General features: G+C 52.3%; 1 protein-coding gene across 3 annotated transcripts in view; it reads left to right on the top strand.

Moving 5' to 3' along the window:
- Dlg5 (discs large MAGUK scaffold protein 5) overlaps positions 1–14,559 on the top strand; it is a 101,725-nt gene that overhangs the window by 81,456 nt on the left and 5,710 nt on the right. For all 3 annotated transcript variants that reach the window (XM_047553017.1, XM_047553015.1, XM_047553018.1), the window contains 7 exons: positions 1,296–1,461; positions 1,567–1,700; positions 2,351–2,497; positions 3,841–4,024; positions 4,594–4,742; positions 5,476–5,646; positions 7,567–7,763. In XM_047553017.1, coding sequence (XP_047408973.1) covers positions 1,296–1,461; positions 1,567–1,700; positions 2,351–2,497; positions 3,841–4,024; positions 4,594–4,742; positions 5,476–5,646; positions 7,567–7,763 — 1,148 coding nt within the window. The remainder of the gene's footprint in view (positions 1–1,295; positions 1,462–1,566; positions 1,701–2,350; positions 2,498–3,840; positions 4,025–4,593; positions 4,743–5,475; positions 5,647–7,566; positions 7,764–14,559) is intronic.

Below are 14,559 nucleotides of genomic sequence, written 5' to 3'. Positions count from 1 at the left end.
TGAGGAACCAGCAACCATGGACAGAAGCCAGCTGCACTGCCCCTGTGGGCTGGCGCAAGAGGGAAGCCTTGGCCCACTCTGTGGGAAGGTGTCGGGGCAGCTGCTGGCTACGGGTTCTTGCAGCTCTAAACCACTTGGCTCTCTTAGTGCAAGTTGGGTAGCACAGGTGACAGTCGTAGGCCAGGTCGGACTGTCTGAGTTGGAGGGCCAAGGGAAGAATTACAAAACAGGCAAGTTTGGAAGGTAGGGGTGAGCCAAGAACTGTAAGCATTTCAATTTGTGCTATTCTGAGAGGGCCAGGCCCTGAGTAGTGGGACTCAGGCCAAGGCCTGCCGAACTTGTGGGCTGCTGCACTTCTGAGACCCTACTCATCCCTTGCCACACAGATCCATCCACAGGCTCTAGAGGGGACTCTTGGTTTTTGGTCTCACTTTCTTTTTCCCACCTCAAAGGAGGAAGGCTGAGGACTGGTGAAACTCGGGTGACTGGGGGAGGGCTTTGTGTTGCTCGCTGTCTTTTTTCTGTGCGTTGTAGGTGTCTGGGTTGTCTTCCTTCTCTGAGTGTCCCTTCTCTCCTTTCCAACCTTGGTGCCATCCAGATGTCTCTTCCGCCACAGATCTCTTCTGAGGCTCCCTGTGGCCACCAGGCCCAGGTCTTCCTCGCTGAGGAGTCTGAGGTTGGCCTGACGTGAGGCTCCCCTGAGCCCCTGCCTCCTGGTGCCCTTGGGCAGCAGGTGCATGGTCACAGCCTTGCTCTCTGCCTCCCTCTCCTCCTCCTCCATGGCTTGGGTTTGCAGCAGCTTAGTTTCCATGATCAGTTTGCATCACCTTCTGTAGCCAGTTCATATGAAGACTGATACTTTCTATCATTTCTTCCTGGAGGGAGCCTCATCCCAGGAGCCATCTCTTTTCCCGGGGTAGGGGGGAATCATGAGAACCCCTCCCCCAAGGGTTCTCAAGTGCATGCTGTGAGGCAGCTTCTGTCATAAAATGGAGATTGGTGTGTTTTCTCCCATGTGCATTTCAGTGTTTTTGGTTCCCACGGGCCGTTCTGTCTTTGGGGCGGTGCATTTCCTTGTCCATTTGGGTGTGCTGCGTTTGTATCGCATGGACTTTTGGGAATGTGTATCCTTTGTCATTCTGAAGCTGGTTCATCGTGTCCCCATCCAACCGTGTCATCACAGCAGCAGCAGCTGGCTCCAGGGCCTTTTCTCTACACCTGAGCGCATGCCTGATCTGCCTCCCCGCTCCTGTCCTTTGTGTCTGAGTCCTCAACACCTTTGGCTCTTTTCCAAGGCCTTATGTGGAGGAACCACCGCGCCACGTGAAGGTACAGAAGGGCTCAGAGCCGTTGGGCATCTCCATTGTGAGTGGAGAGAAGGGCGGGATCTACGTCTCCAAGGTGACCACTGGAAGCATCGCCCACCAGGCTGGCCTTGAGTATGGGGACCAGTTACTTGAGGTAAGAGGGCATGACAATTCTCCTCCTCCCCTGAGAAAGCAGTGCTTGAAGTCCACGTCCCCAGCTCCCGCCCCATCCCTGAGCCCACCCCGGGTGTCTCTCCAGTTCAATGGTATAAACCTGCGGAGTGCCACAGAGCAGCAGGCCCGGCTCATCATAGGGCAGCAGTGTGACACCATCACCATCCTGGCCCAGTACAACCCGCACATGCACCAGCTGGGCAGCCACTCCCGCTCCAGGTGAGTGCTGGGGCGCAGAGGTGGGTGCAGGGGTGTGCTGGGGAGACCTGGCATGTGCACTGCAAATTCTGGAGCTTCTGTTGCTGGTGAGGGGAGCTGACCAGCCTTGGGCTTTGGAAAAAGGGTACATATGGAGAGGATCTCTTCCTGCTGTGGGGTGTGGGAATGGGTAGCGGGGGGCCCACTGCCCAGTAGGGGCCTGTGGTAACCAGGAGCGGAGGCTCTGGGGCAGGATTCACACACAGTGCTTGGCTCTTTCCACGAGCAGATGTCAGATACCTGCCTCTATGTGTCCCTGTGCTGTGGGTCACAGGGTAGAAGATAGGAGGGGCAGTGTGGCCTGCAGGGTCCTACTGCACGGCTCAGAGACAGGATGCAGAAGCTGGGAAAAGGGACAGTGACCTCATGTGTCCCCTAGGCTGGATGCCTTTGGAGAGGACTCCTGAGTTGGAGACTGGCAGTCCTGTGGGGCAGGTGACACAACCCAAGCTCCTGATGTATCTGCCCTTCCAGGGCCCAGAGCTGGGTGACCTGTTACTTATTCACAGTGCAAACCCAGTTGCCCCTGGAGAGGGCACATCCCTGGGTGGTGCCTGCTGTGTTTTGTGTGCCGTGTGCTCCTGCTTACTCCTTTTGTCTTCCTTCCCCAGCTCCCACCTGGACCCTGCCGGTGCCCACTCCACTCTCCAGGGCAGTGGTAGCACCACCCCCGAGCATCCCTCTGTCATTGATCCGCTCATGGAACAGGATGAGGGCCCTGGCACACCCCCGGCCAAGCAGAGCACCCCCTGCTCCAGGTCAGCACATGCATGTTATGGGCTTGTCATCTGTCCCCCTAGCCCAAGTGGGACGGAACACATCCCTTAGGGTTGTGGGTGCTGGGCAGTGGGTCTCACACTGTGCTGCTGACCACATACCCAGGTGTCCAGGGCTTAGGGTGGGAGACGCTTCCTTTTTCCTTCTTCCCTTCCTTCTTCTCCTCTTTCTCTTATTTTCTCACTCATTTGTCACCCTCCCTCTTCTCTCTCTCTTCCTTTTCTCATTCACTCTTTTTTCCCATACCTTTATTTAATTAATTTATTTTTATGTGGTGCTGAGGATCAAACCCAGTGCCTCACACATGCCAGGCAAGTGCTCTACCACTGGGCCACCACCCCAGCCTCTCTCAGTCACTTTTTCTGATTCTTTCTCTAGACACAATCCCATAGTCATTACCCAGCCAGGCCCTAGGTTTCTGGCCATCAGCAGCATCATTGTTCCCAAGGAGGTGACAGGCCAGGGCCCAGATATGTGTAGCCAGTTACAGTGCTGTGAGGGCCATAGCTGGCTGCTGTGGGGAAACACAGCAACCATGGAGCAAGGAGAAGCTAGGTGCAGAGGTTCAGGGTGAGCAGGAGGAGGCAGGTGCTCTCCTGAGAGCTACATGCCCATCAGCCTGGCCTGGGCCTGGAGGAGCCTGGGGAGGGCCACCCAGTCCAGGTGCAGGACAGTCACTCAGGCCTGCTGGGGGACACTTTTCCAGCAAAGCCTCAGGATCACACAGAATGAGACTGGCTCTGTATTCTTTACTACGTCCCATTGGAACTTATCTGCAACAAAATTTTAATCATCAGCTGGTTTCCCTCCTGAGAGTCCTTTCACCGGTCCCCACTGCTGTCCTGCTCCCTCCTCTTGGTTTCTCTGCTCGCCTGTTTCCAGCTGCCCTCACTGCTCTAAGTTCTCCTTGACAACTTGGTGCAGCTCCTGTCTGCAGACATTGCCCAATGAGCTGCTGTGCTCTGGACAGTGAGACCAAAGTTACCTTTCTTTAGGCAGCACCGAGGCAGGTGAGCACAGTGCAGGTGGGGGACGCCTCCCAAGGCAGGAAAGCGATGACTGGATCTGGAAGCAGGGGCGCTGGCTTGACCTCCATCTCCAGCTGGCTTTGTGACCTAAACCACGCTTTCACCCTCACTGCCCCTCGGTCTCCTGCCCTGTGCTTTGCATCAGTAGGACTGGAGCCTGTGGCGAGACTACCCCTGGGCAACCTGGGTTCTGAGACCTGTGAAGCAAGCAGAAGCAGTCTGGGCACTAGCCACTTATTTCCATGTCCTCCTCCCACCTTGTGCCTGATTGAGAATTTCATTTTCCTTCCCAAAAGGATCATGGGAGATGCCAACAAGAAGACCCTGGAACCACGCATTGTCCTCATCAAGAAGTCCCAGCTGGACCTTGGGGTGCACTTGTGTGGTGGGAACCTGCACGGGGTGTTTGTGGCCGAAGTGGAGGATGACAGTCCCGCCAGGGGTCCTGATGGCCTGGTGCCAGGGGACTTGATCCTTGAGGTGAGTACTGTTGAATGGGCTAGGCCACTGTCCCTGTGGTTGGGCTGGTGTCATCCCAGGTGGTACAGAAAACAGAGGAGCATGCCCCTCATCTGATGACCTGGCAGGGCTGATTATTCATCTTTGTGAACCTGCAATGCTACTACACCCCTCTGGGATGTCATTGGGCAGTAAGGCAGGCCACCCAGAGAAGGTGAGGGCTCAACCCTGACTCTGGCCTTGGGTGCTGAAAGGAGATGCTCCTCTTGCCAGCAGCAGGTCTCTGAGCTGGGGGAGGCTGCTGTGTCCTCGGTGGCACTCCTATCTTCTGGGGAGATGGCTCACAGATAGTAAAGGTAGTTTCATAAGCAAGAGGCAGGGTCGTAATTTGAAAAACCTTACTTGAGGGTTTTCCTGGGAGAAGCTGTAAAGGGCAGAGCAAACTCTCTGCAGGGGACCAGGGAGTGTGTGCAGATCTCAGGCTCTGGGAAGATCACAAGGGCAGAGTCTCTGATCAGATCAGGGGTTGAATTTCCACTTTGCCTATTGGCCACTGCCCTTCTGAACCCAGCTTCTCTGTCCCTGGACAGTATGGCAACCTGGATGTGCGCAGTAAGACGGTGGAGGAGGTGTACGTGGAGATGCTGAAGCCCAAAGACACTGTCCGCCTGAAGGTGCAGTACCGCCCTGAGGAGTTCACCAGGGTCAAGGGCCTGCCTGGCGACAGCTTCTACATCAGGTACCAGTAGCTGGGGATTCAGGGCCAGGGCAGGGGCTCTTAATGGAGACTGCTCCTGGCGAATGGGTACCTCTCTGCTCTGTACCCAAGGCTGGGGCTGTGACTGGCACTACTTGTGCCCAAGGTTGGATACTTTTGAGTTAGAAAAGTCCTTGAGAGCCTAAGGAAACATTTGGGCTCCCTCTGTATGGTTAAGGGCCTGGCACATTTCGAGGCTGCAGAACCCCATTTTCCTTTGATCTCCCCCTGACCAAGATCTGCAGAGCCCTCTCAGTGCATGCAGTCTTCAGGTGTCTGTGGTGCCTTTAAATGCTATTTGGAACTTGGCCCGTGGGGATAGCATCAAGCGTTTTCTGGGAGGAGTTGGAGCTTTCTTTGCATTTCCTGAGATTGAGACCACAAGAAGTATAAGAGTACTGATGAGTGCTACGTCCTATCCCGAGGGCAGGAGATGTGTGGTTCCCTCTAGGAGGTTTCCTCTAAGAGCCAGGGGCTGTGACTCCTGGGAAAGACCTGTTTGGAAGGGGAAGATACAGCGTGTTCCTGGGCTAAAGTTCCCTCAGTATTGGGGAGGACAGCGGAAGGTGTCCTGCCTGGGAGCCACCGGCGATGGGATCCTGCTCCTGACAGAGTCGGGAGCAGAGCAGAGAGTGGACCCGGGAGTCTGGCAGCCAAGTCTTGTGGTGCGCTGCTGGCTGCATCCTGATGGAGCTCCCTCCATCCCTTGGTCCAGGGCCCTGTACGACCGGCTGGCAGAGGTGGAGCATGAGCTGAGCTTTAGGAAAGACGACATCCTCTATGTGGACGACACTTTGCCTCAGGGCACATTTGGGTCCTGGATGGCGTGGCAGCTGGACGAGAATGCCCAGAAGATCCAGCGTGGGCAGATTCCCAGCAAATACGTGTGAGTGTCTCTCCCTGTCTGGGGCCACAGGGTCCACAGCCACAGATCTGTCCCCTAGGGTGAGGCCAGGCTCGGGCCACTGGAGGACGGAGTCTGTTGCTCATGTCAGCTTCTGGGCTGTCCCTGTTGCCAATGTCATGTATCCAAAAATCTGCTGGTAGCACAAATCAGAGTGCAGGAGCCCAGTTGTCAGTCAGGAGGCATTATTTTTATTTTTTTTTAGTTGCCAGTGGACCTTTATTTATATGTGGTGCTGACAATTGAACCCAGTGCCTCACATATGCCAGGCAAGCACTCTACCACTGAGCCACAACCCCAGCCCCATAAAAAGGCATCACTTTTTTTCAAAGAGATTTATGGAACTATAATTCACATACCATACAACTCCCCAAGTGCACAATTCAATGGTCTTCAGTACGTCCACAGATATTTACAGTTAATTTTAGGGTAATTCCATAACCATTTGCCTTACCTGTTTGTTTCCTGTTGCTGTTACTAAATACCTGAAACAAGGTGATTTACAAAGATGAGAGGTTTATTTAGCTTTCATTTGTGAAAGCTAGAAAAGATTAGGGTGCCCCATCTGTTCGGCCTCTGGAGAGGGTCCCCAGGCTATATCACAGTGTGGGAGGGAAACACAGGGGACCAGCCTTGTGCACAAGGAGAGGTCACATGGCGAGATAGGAAGGAGGGGGCTCAGGGGCCAGGCTTGACCTTGAGATAACCCATTCTTACAGAAACTGTGGTCCCATGAGAACTACCTTAATCCCTCCCAAGGGTGGAGCCCCAAGGGACCTAACCACCTTCCACTAAACCCTCTCTTTTTTTGAGGCATGGTGCAGGGGAGGTAGTACTAGGAATCGAACCCAAGCGTGCTCTACAACTGAGCTGATCCTTAGCCCCTTTTATTTTTTTAATCTTTTTTTGCTGGCATGGATGCATTTTTTTCCCCACATTTTTTGTTGGTGCATTATAGTTGCACGTAGCAATGGGATTTGTTTTTGCATATTCTCACATGCACACAGTGTAACAATTTGGCCAGTATGACTCCCCAGCACGTCCCGCCTCCCTCCCTGCCTTCCACCCCTTGGTCCCTTTCCTCTGCTGACCTGCCTTTGATTTCTCTGAGATCTGCCCCCACCTTTCCTTTTTCCTCTCTAGCTTCCCCATATGAGAGAACACATGATCCATGACCTGAGTTTGGCTTATTTCACTTACCATAATGGTCTCTAGTTCCATTCATTTTTCTGAAAGGGACATAATTTTAGTTTTCTTTGGGGTTGAATACACTCTGTGGTGTGTTATTCTATCCATTCATTCATCCGTTGATGGATACCTTGTCTAGCCCCTTTTATTTTTGTGATGGGGTCTTGGTAAGTTGCTGAGGCTGTCCTTGAACTTGGTGATCCTCCTGCCCCGGCCTCCCAAGTCACTGGGTTACAGGCGTCTACTACCCACGCCCCTACCTCAACATGGCCACACTGGGGACCTGGACCCTTGGGGGACACACTCAAACCACAGCATACCCTCTCCCTCCGACCCTCAGCCCTGAGCAGCCACCAATCACATTTGGACTCTGTGGTGTCCCTGTTGTGGACCTGGAGGGACTGGAATTGCACCGTGTGGGGCCTTTGGTGTCCGACTTTCCCTGTGCACCCTGCAGCCTGTGGCCCTGCATCAGTCCGTTCCCAGGCAGGAAGCGTAACTTGTAAGGGCACCGGTGAAGCTGCCCTAGCTGCTCCTTCCGACACTGAGATGGGCTCATCCTAGTGGCCGTCCCTCTGCTCTGAGAGTCTGCCCCGGTGCCACCGTGGTACCCAGGGTCCTTGTAGTGTGGGCAGGCCTGGCTCCCCTCACTGGGAGCGGGCAGGGCTCTGTCCCCACGGTTCTCCCCAGCATTGCCATTCCCTGTGACTGCAGGATGGACCAAGAATTCTCCAGGAGGCTCAGCATGTCCGAGGTCAAAGACGAGAGTAGTGCTGCAAAGGCGCCATCGGCCGCTGCTCGCCGGTCCTTCTTTCGAAGGAAGCACAAGCATAGACGCAGTGGGTCCAAAGATGGGAAAGACCTCCTCGCCTTGGACACCTTCTCCAACGACTCCATCCCACTCTTCGAAGGCAAGTCACCTAGTGCATTTCCTAGTGCAGTTTGCTGAAGCTTCACAACAGGGACTTTGACACAATAGAGGTCTCCTTGGCTTTTGTGCACAAGCCTCTCCGTCTTAGCCTCCCCTCCTTCTTTATTTTAAAAATCAAGTGGACACCTGCATAGATGGGGGGTGCTGCTGTCTTCAGAATCTCCCAGCCATGAGGTGTGGTTTCCATCCCCAAGGTCTCGTGGCCACCATCTGTCATTACAGCTCCAGCCATCACATCTGTGCTTCAGGAGGAAAGGCGCAAGTCAAAAGTGTGTCTCAGCTGTGTGTGCCTCTTTAAACAGTGTACCTGAAAACCCTCCCTTTGACTTCCACTTACCTCCCCTTGGCCATTCATATCCGCAAGAGAGACCTAAAGGCATGTTTAGCAGGAGGCTGCCGACCTGGGCAACACAGATTCCTGTAGCAAGGCAGAAAGAAGGGACAGGTATTGGGTAGGCCAAAAGCCATCTCTGCTTGGTGCATTGCTTCTCGGTTGTGCTTGGTAGTGACCTGGGGCTGCAGGTCCTTGGCCTTTCTGGCCTAGCTCCTCTATTCATCAGTGATTCTTACAAGATCCTCCCAAGGCAGGCTGCAGGGCAGGGCTGGAGTTGAGGATTAGGGAATGTCAGACATTCCGGGCACGTGAGCCTGGTGGAAGGGGTGCATTTGTTCTGTGAAGCAGGGGGCCCTCGTGAGTGTGGCTCCCGGGCCCTGCGTGTCCACTGTCTAGAGTGCATGCTCTCCCAGGTGGGCACAGTGCTGAGCACTGCGCACTAGAAGGCAGCAGTCCTAGCCTGATCTCTGTCCTAGCCTCCCCTTCTTCCTTCTTTAAACATCAAGTCTCAGGACTCGTGGGATCATGGTCCACTCTCACCCTCAGACCGTAGCCCCTGGGCCACGTCTGGTCTGCTGCCTGTTTTTGTACAGCTGATGAGCCAGCCGATGAGCCAAGCATGGGGCTCTACATTTTTAGACATAATAGAAACGACCCTTACTTAGCCTTTTAGTGATAACTGGCCCAATCTTGCCTTTTCAACTACAAAGTCTAAAATGTCTGCTGTCTTGCCCGTTATAGACTCAGTCTGCTGACCTGCCAATCAGGGCCAGGTTTCTCTCTCCTTTTTCTTTTCTTTCCTTCGGTCTCTGCTCTCTGAGTCCCCCGACTCTCTTCTCCTGGAGTCGTCACCTGTGGCATGTGGTGGCTTATGTATAGTAGCTGTTTGTATCTTTGAAAAGCACCCATTTTCCTGTTCTTCCTGTAGCTCTTCAGGTTTCAGGCACTGTTTATTTTGAATCGTCGTCGGGTAGAGTTGCACCTTCCTGGCAGGTTGACTCATCGTTGCACGATGTACTTTTTCAAGTATAGTTTCTCACCCCAAAGTTTCTTTTGGTATTTGTATTTTCACACCAGTTTTCTCTATTAGCGTTCTCGAAGTTCCTCTCCTTTTTCTTTTAAACTTTTCCATGGATTTATACTTATATATTTCTTATAAGCAGCGTATGTTTTTTAATGACTGTGGCAGTCTCTTTGTAAAAATTTTTAGCAAAGTGTGACGTGTTCGCAAATCATACGTACATTTCCGAGATAGGGAGCAGGATGGGTTTTCATGATGAACGCACCTGCGATAATCACGGGTTTTGTTTGCTTGCCTTGTGGGACTGGGAATGGGGTGCCCCACCGCTGAACCTCGCCTTTTGAGACAGGGTCTGGCATGGCCTCAGTCTTGCAGTTCCTGCCTTGGCTTCCCAATTAGCCAGGATTGTGCTTGTGTGCCATTGTGCTTGGCATCTTTGTTTAATCAGAGTATTTAGTCTGTGATGGAAATGTAACGTACACTTGCCCTCTTACTCTTTGCTTTTTATTTGTCCAACATGTTTTATGTTTCCTTATCTTTCCCTTCCTGCTATTTTTGGGATCAATCAACTTTTTTTATTCCGTTCGCACCCCATTCGTTATTCTTATTTTTAGCTCTTTTGGGGGGGGGTGCTGCGTTGACTTCCTGCTAAGGTAACATTACTGTGACTGCTTCTCTAATGACACTGGGCCCTCTAAATCCATTGACCACCTTCCTGACTTTTGCATCATCCCCCCCCCCCCCCTTTTTTTTTTTTTTTTTTTTGGCTGCTGGGGATGGAACCCAGGGCCTTGTAAGGCAAGCACTCTACCCACTGAGCTATATCCTCAACTCTCATTTCCATTTTAATTCCACATGCTTTGAACCAAGACAGCATTACGGATTTGCAGCACAGTCATTTTTAGAGCAGTTGCTCTTTTCCCCACCCGTTTCTTCCCACAATTCTGTGCTTCCTTCTGCTCTGTTTTCTTTGTGCTGAAAAATTCCCTTGAGCATTTCTTGCAGTGCAGATTCCTTGGTGATTCGTTTTCTCCCACCATACAAGGCACCCTAACTGGAAGACAGTTTTGTCTCAAAACGTCAATTTTACATTGGAAATGTTCATTGGATGTGGAATGTGTGATTGGTGTGTACTGGGGTCCCTGCTATCTGTGAGTGGTCGGTTCTAGGCCCTGGCTGCAGGTAAAATCTTCAAAGGCTCAAATCCTTTACATAAAATGCCCAGTATTTTCATATAAATACAATGTAAATTGCTGTTAGATTGTATTGCCTGGGAGGAATAATGAGAAAAAGTCGGTAGGTGGTCAGCACACATGTAATTTTCTCCCCAAATGTTTTCCATCTGCAGAAGAATTCATAGGCACAGAACCCAGGGACCTGAGGACTGGCTGTATTTTATTCAGCACTTTAAAGGTGGTCTTCATGGTCTCTGGCTCGCTGTGTTAAGTTTCCTGTGACGGCCATACAGTTAGCCACAGGCTATGTGACTTAACACACGTGTTCTCTCCTTGACTCTGGAGGCCAGAAGTTCAGACTCAGCGTCCTGGACTGAAATCAAGGGGTCAGCAAGGCCGCACCCGCCAAGGTTCCAGTGGAGCCTCAGTCATCTCTGCCTGCTCCTGGTGACTGTCCCCATTTCTCTGCTGGTGGTCACATCACCACCGTATTCAGACCTCTCTGTTCTCACATTACTTTCTCCTTCATGTAGGCCTGTCCCCAAACCCCCTCTGCCTCTCGGGATATACACGAGGGCTTTTAGGGCCCACGCTGCTGATCTAGGACAAGCCCCTCCTCCTGAGCACTTTACCTCTTTATAAAGGCAGCAGCCCCAGGTTCTGGGGCTTAGGAAGTGAGCCAGTCCTGGGGGCACGCGGGGGCTGCCCCACGGTGTTTCTGGGGAGGGTGGGCTTTCTCTGGGTTTGTGTCACTCCCCAGCTCCCCGCTGTTGGAGCACCTTCGGTCCCTCAGCATTCACGGGTGGTGTTTCCGGTGTGCAGTGCTCCTGGCGGTTCATCCTGCTCACACGGTTCTTGGCACTTTTTCCATCTGTAGATTGATGTCGTGGCTGATTCCTGCCATCGTTCCTTTGAATCTGTTTCTGTGCCCCTCGCCTCTCTTGTGCCCTCGTTCTTGGACCAGCCCTGGGACGCCTCTGTCTTCTGCCCTTTGTGCCCCTGTACTTTCCATCTCTGTTTTTCTCTCTCCAAGCTTCAGCCAGCTGGATATCTTCTGCTGACCTTTTTCCTATATGTTATCCCACTTTTCTGTCATATCCAGTATGTTCTGAGTTTCAGAAACTGCCTGTTTAGCTCTGGAGTTTCCATTTGATTCCTTTATAGGAGGCTTTAATTCCTTGCTGAGATTTCCCTCGTGTGTGCTTTCTTTCTCTTTTTTTGTGGGGGTGTGGGGGATTGAACTCGGGGGCATTCAACCGCTGAGCCACGTCCCAGCCCTATTTTGTATTTTATTTAGAGACAGGGTGCTTAGCACCTCACCGTTGCTGAGGCCGGCTTTGAACTCGAGATCCTCCTGCCTCAGCCTCCCAAGCCACAGGAATTATAGGTGTGCGCCATAGCGCCTGGCCTCTTGTGTGCTTTCTTAGAGTGTGTTTGTAATGACTATCTGGTTACTGCCACATCCAGTCATCCCCAAGTCTCTATTGTCTTTTTGTTTGGAATCCTGGACGTTGTTGATTGAAATGTCAGAACTTCCGTCTCAGGGTGTCCAAGCCCTGGGTGATGTTCCCGTCTTCTGGAGCAGGCTGGACCTCTTCTCCAGGGCCAGCACTGGCAGCAACTCACCTGGTCCAGGCAGGGGCTGAGATGGCCTTGGGCTGGCAGCAGCTTCATGTAGTTGGGTTCACCCTGGTCCCAAGGGGCCCTGGGCCAGCCGAGAGCTGAGGTGCTGCAGAGGCCCCTCCTCCTTTACTATTTCCCTTCAGTACTGTGGGCCTGCAGGGCACTCGTGGCTTGCTTAGAGCTGTCGCCTCTTGCTCCTCGTAGGTCCAGAATGTGGCAGCTGGTGTTTGGGGAAAACTGCTCATATCAGACTCAGTTCTGTGCCTCTACCCCTCCCTCTGGAATTATGGCTCCTTGGTTCCAGTTGCCTCAGTGGTCCTAAACTCCATGAGTCTCACCTGTCTTGGAGAGTCCCTGGCCTCTTGGCAGAAGCCCTCTACCTGGGTTGGAAGCACATTCATTCGCAGACTCTTCAAAAGGAGTAGCATGGATCAGGATGGTGCACTCTAAACTACCCAGGGGAGAGGAGGAGTTACAAAACATTTACAGGATCATGTCTTTGTTGTTGTTGTTGTTGAACACAAAACATTTACACACATGCATGCACGCTCACACACACACACACACACACACACACACACACAATGTATTTTCTAGTGTTTTCCAAGCATATAGCAATCCACTTACAGACATAACACACGGAAGGGTAAACTTCAGCTCACAGTAGTTGTGGCTTCTGAGGAGGGGTCTGGGGATGGGCAACAGGAGGGTGCTGTCTTCAGCTGTGAGGGTCTCATTTTTAAAAGAGTAGTTGCATGGGGGCTCCAAGGCAGCAAGTGTACCCACCAAGTCCTCCCCCTGCTTTTAAAACAGCAGGTCGGCTGACTGGTCGGCAAGGGCCACCTAGTAAGCCGGGTGCACGTGGATGATCGTCAGCCTTGGAACTCCCCGTGGTGGGGTGCAGCGAGGGCAGAGAGCCTCGTCCCTTCCTCCCGGGCACTTCCCATGGGCCTGCTGCACCTGTCACAGCATGGCTGCTGCCAGGTTCCTGGCCCCCCTCTTTCCTGGTTAGCCTGTTCTGCAGGGCTACTCAGGTTCTGCCTACCCAGCTGGCCCTCCTCACCACCCACCTCCCGTCCACCCTCACCGTGGCCCAGCTCAGCCTGCTATCCTCGGGGCCTGTCTCTGCTTCCTCCCATCCAGCCTCAGTGCTCTGCACCACGCTGCCCCCAGGCCCCCTCCTCTCTTGCCTAGAATAGGCGGCACTCACCCTGGTGTCTGGTGTTGCCATCTCATGCCTGCGGTCAGAGTGTGAGCTCTTGAATGGCTGGGATTATGCTTTACACCTTCTGTGTCTGAGATGCCAGCACAGGCTGTACTCCAGGTAGATGCCAGGAAGGACTGTGCTCGCTGGTTGTGGACGGTGCTCGCTGGTTGTAGACTATCTCTTCCTGCAAGGATTTTTTTGTGCATGTGGAGGAGAGGAAGCTCACTATGTGTATCAACTAGGATACTGGCTTGACTGCTTTGAGACCAAATGGCCTTGCCTACAGCCAGATGGTGAGCTCATTTCTCTGCCACGTGCAAGTCCAGCTGAAGAGTGGTCTCAGAGGAGGCAGCTCTGCCCCAGGGACCATCTTCGGACCCAGGTCCCTTCAGCTCATGGGTCTGTCATTTCTTCTTCTTGTTTTTCCCCCCACATTTTTTATTGGAGCATCGTAGTTGTGCACAATGATGGGATTTGTTGCTACATATTTGCAGGTGCACAGGAAACAACAATATAGTTTGCCCACTACCATTCCCCAGCACTTGCCTCCTCCCTCCCTGCCTCTCATCCCTGGTTCCTTTCCTCTACTGATCATCTTCTTCTTCTTTTTTTTTTTTTTAATATTTTTGTAGTTGTCAATGAACCTTTATTTATTTATACATGGTACTGAGAATCGAACCCAGTGCCTCACACATGCTAGGCAAGCACTCTACCACTGAGCCACAATTCCAGCCCCTGATTTCCCTTTTTCATGAGATCCCAGCCCCCACCTTTTTTTCCCCTTTGTCCTCTCTAGCTTCTGCAAATGAGAGAAAACATACGACCCTTGACCTTCTCAGTTTGACTTATTTAACATGATGGTTTCTAGTTCCATCCATTTTCCTACAAATGACGTAGCTTCGTCTTTCTTTATGGCTGAATAAAATTCCATTGCATACATACCACATTTTATCTATTCATCTCTCGATGGCCACCTAGGCTGATTCCCTACTTTAGCTATTGTGAATTGTGCTGCTATAAACAGGGGTGTGTGTGCATCTCTGAAGCATGATGACTAATTCTTTAGAATACAGACCAAGGAGTGGTTATGGCTGGGTCGTATGGCGGTTCCATGCCCCGTCCTTTGAGGAGCCTCCATACCGATTTCCATAGTGGTTGTACTCATTTACACTTCCACCAACAGGGTGAAAGTGTTCCTTTTTGTCCACATCCTCTCCAGCATTTTTTATTATTTTTTATTATTTGTGTTCTTGATGACTGCCATTCTGACTGGGGTGAGATGAGGCTTTGTCATTTTAAGGGCTGTCCCCATCTGCATAGTCAGAGCTAGTCCACAATACCCACCCATTCTGGCCCATGGGCAGGGGCTTCAGGGGCCTCCCTCTGTCACCCACTGGGCACCTCTGGGTCACACAG

This window comes from Sciurus carolinensis, chromosome 5, assembly GCF_902686445.1.
Source record: "Sciurus carolinensis chromosome 5, mSciCar1.2, whole genome shotgun sequence".
Lineage (NCBI taxonomy): Eukaryota > Metazoa > Chordata > Mammalia > Rodentia > Sciuridae > Sciurus > Sciurus carolinensis.
The sequence above is the reverse complement of the archived record's forward strand: the minus strand, read 5'-3'. Positions and strand labels throughout refer to the sequence as shown.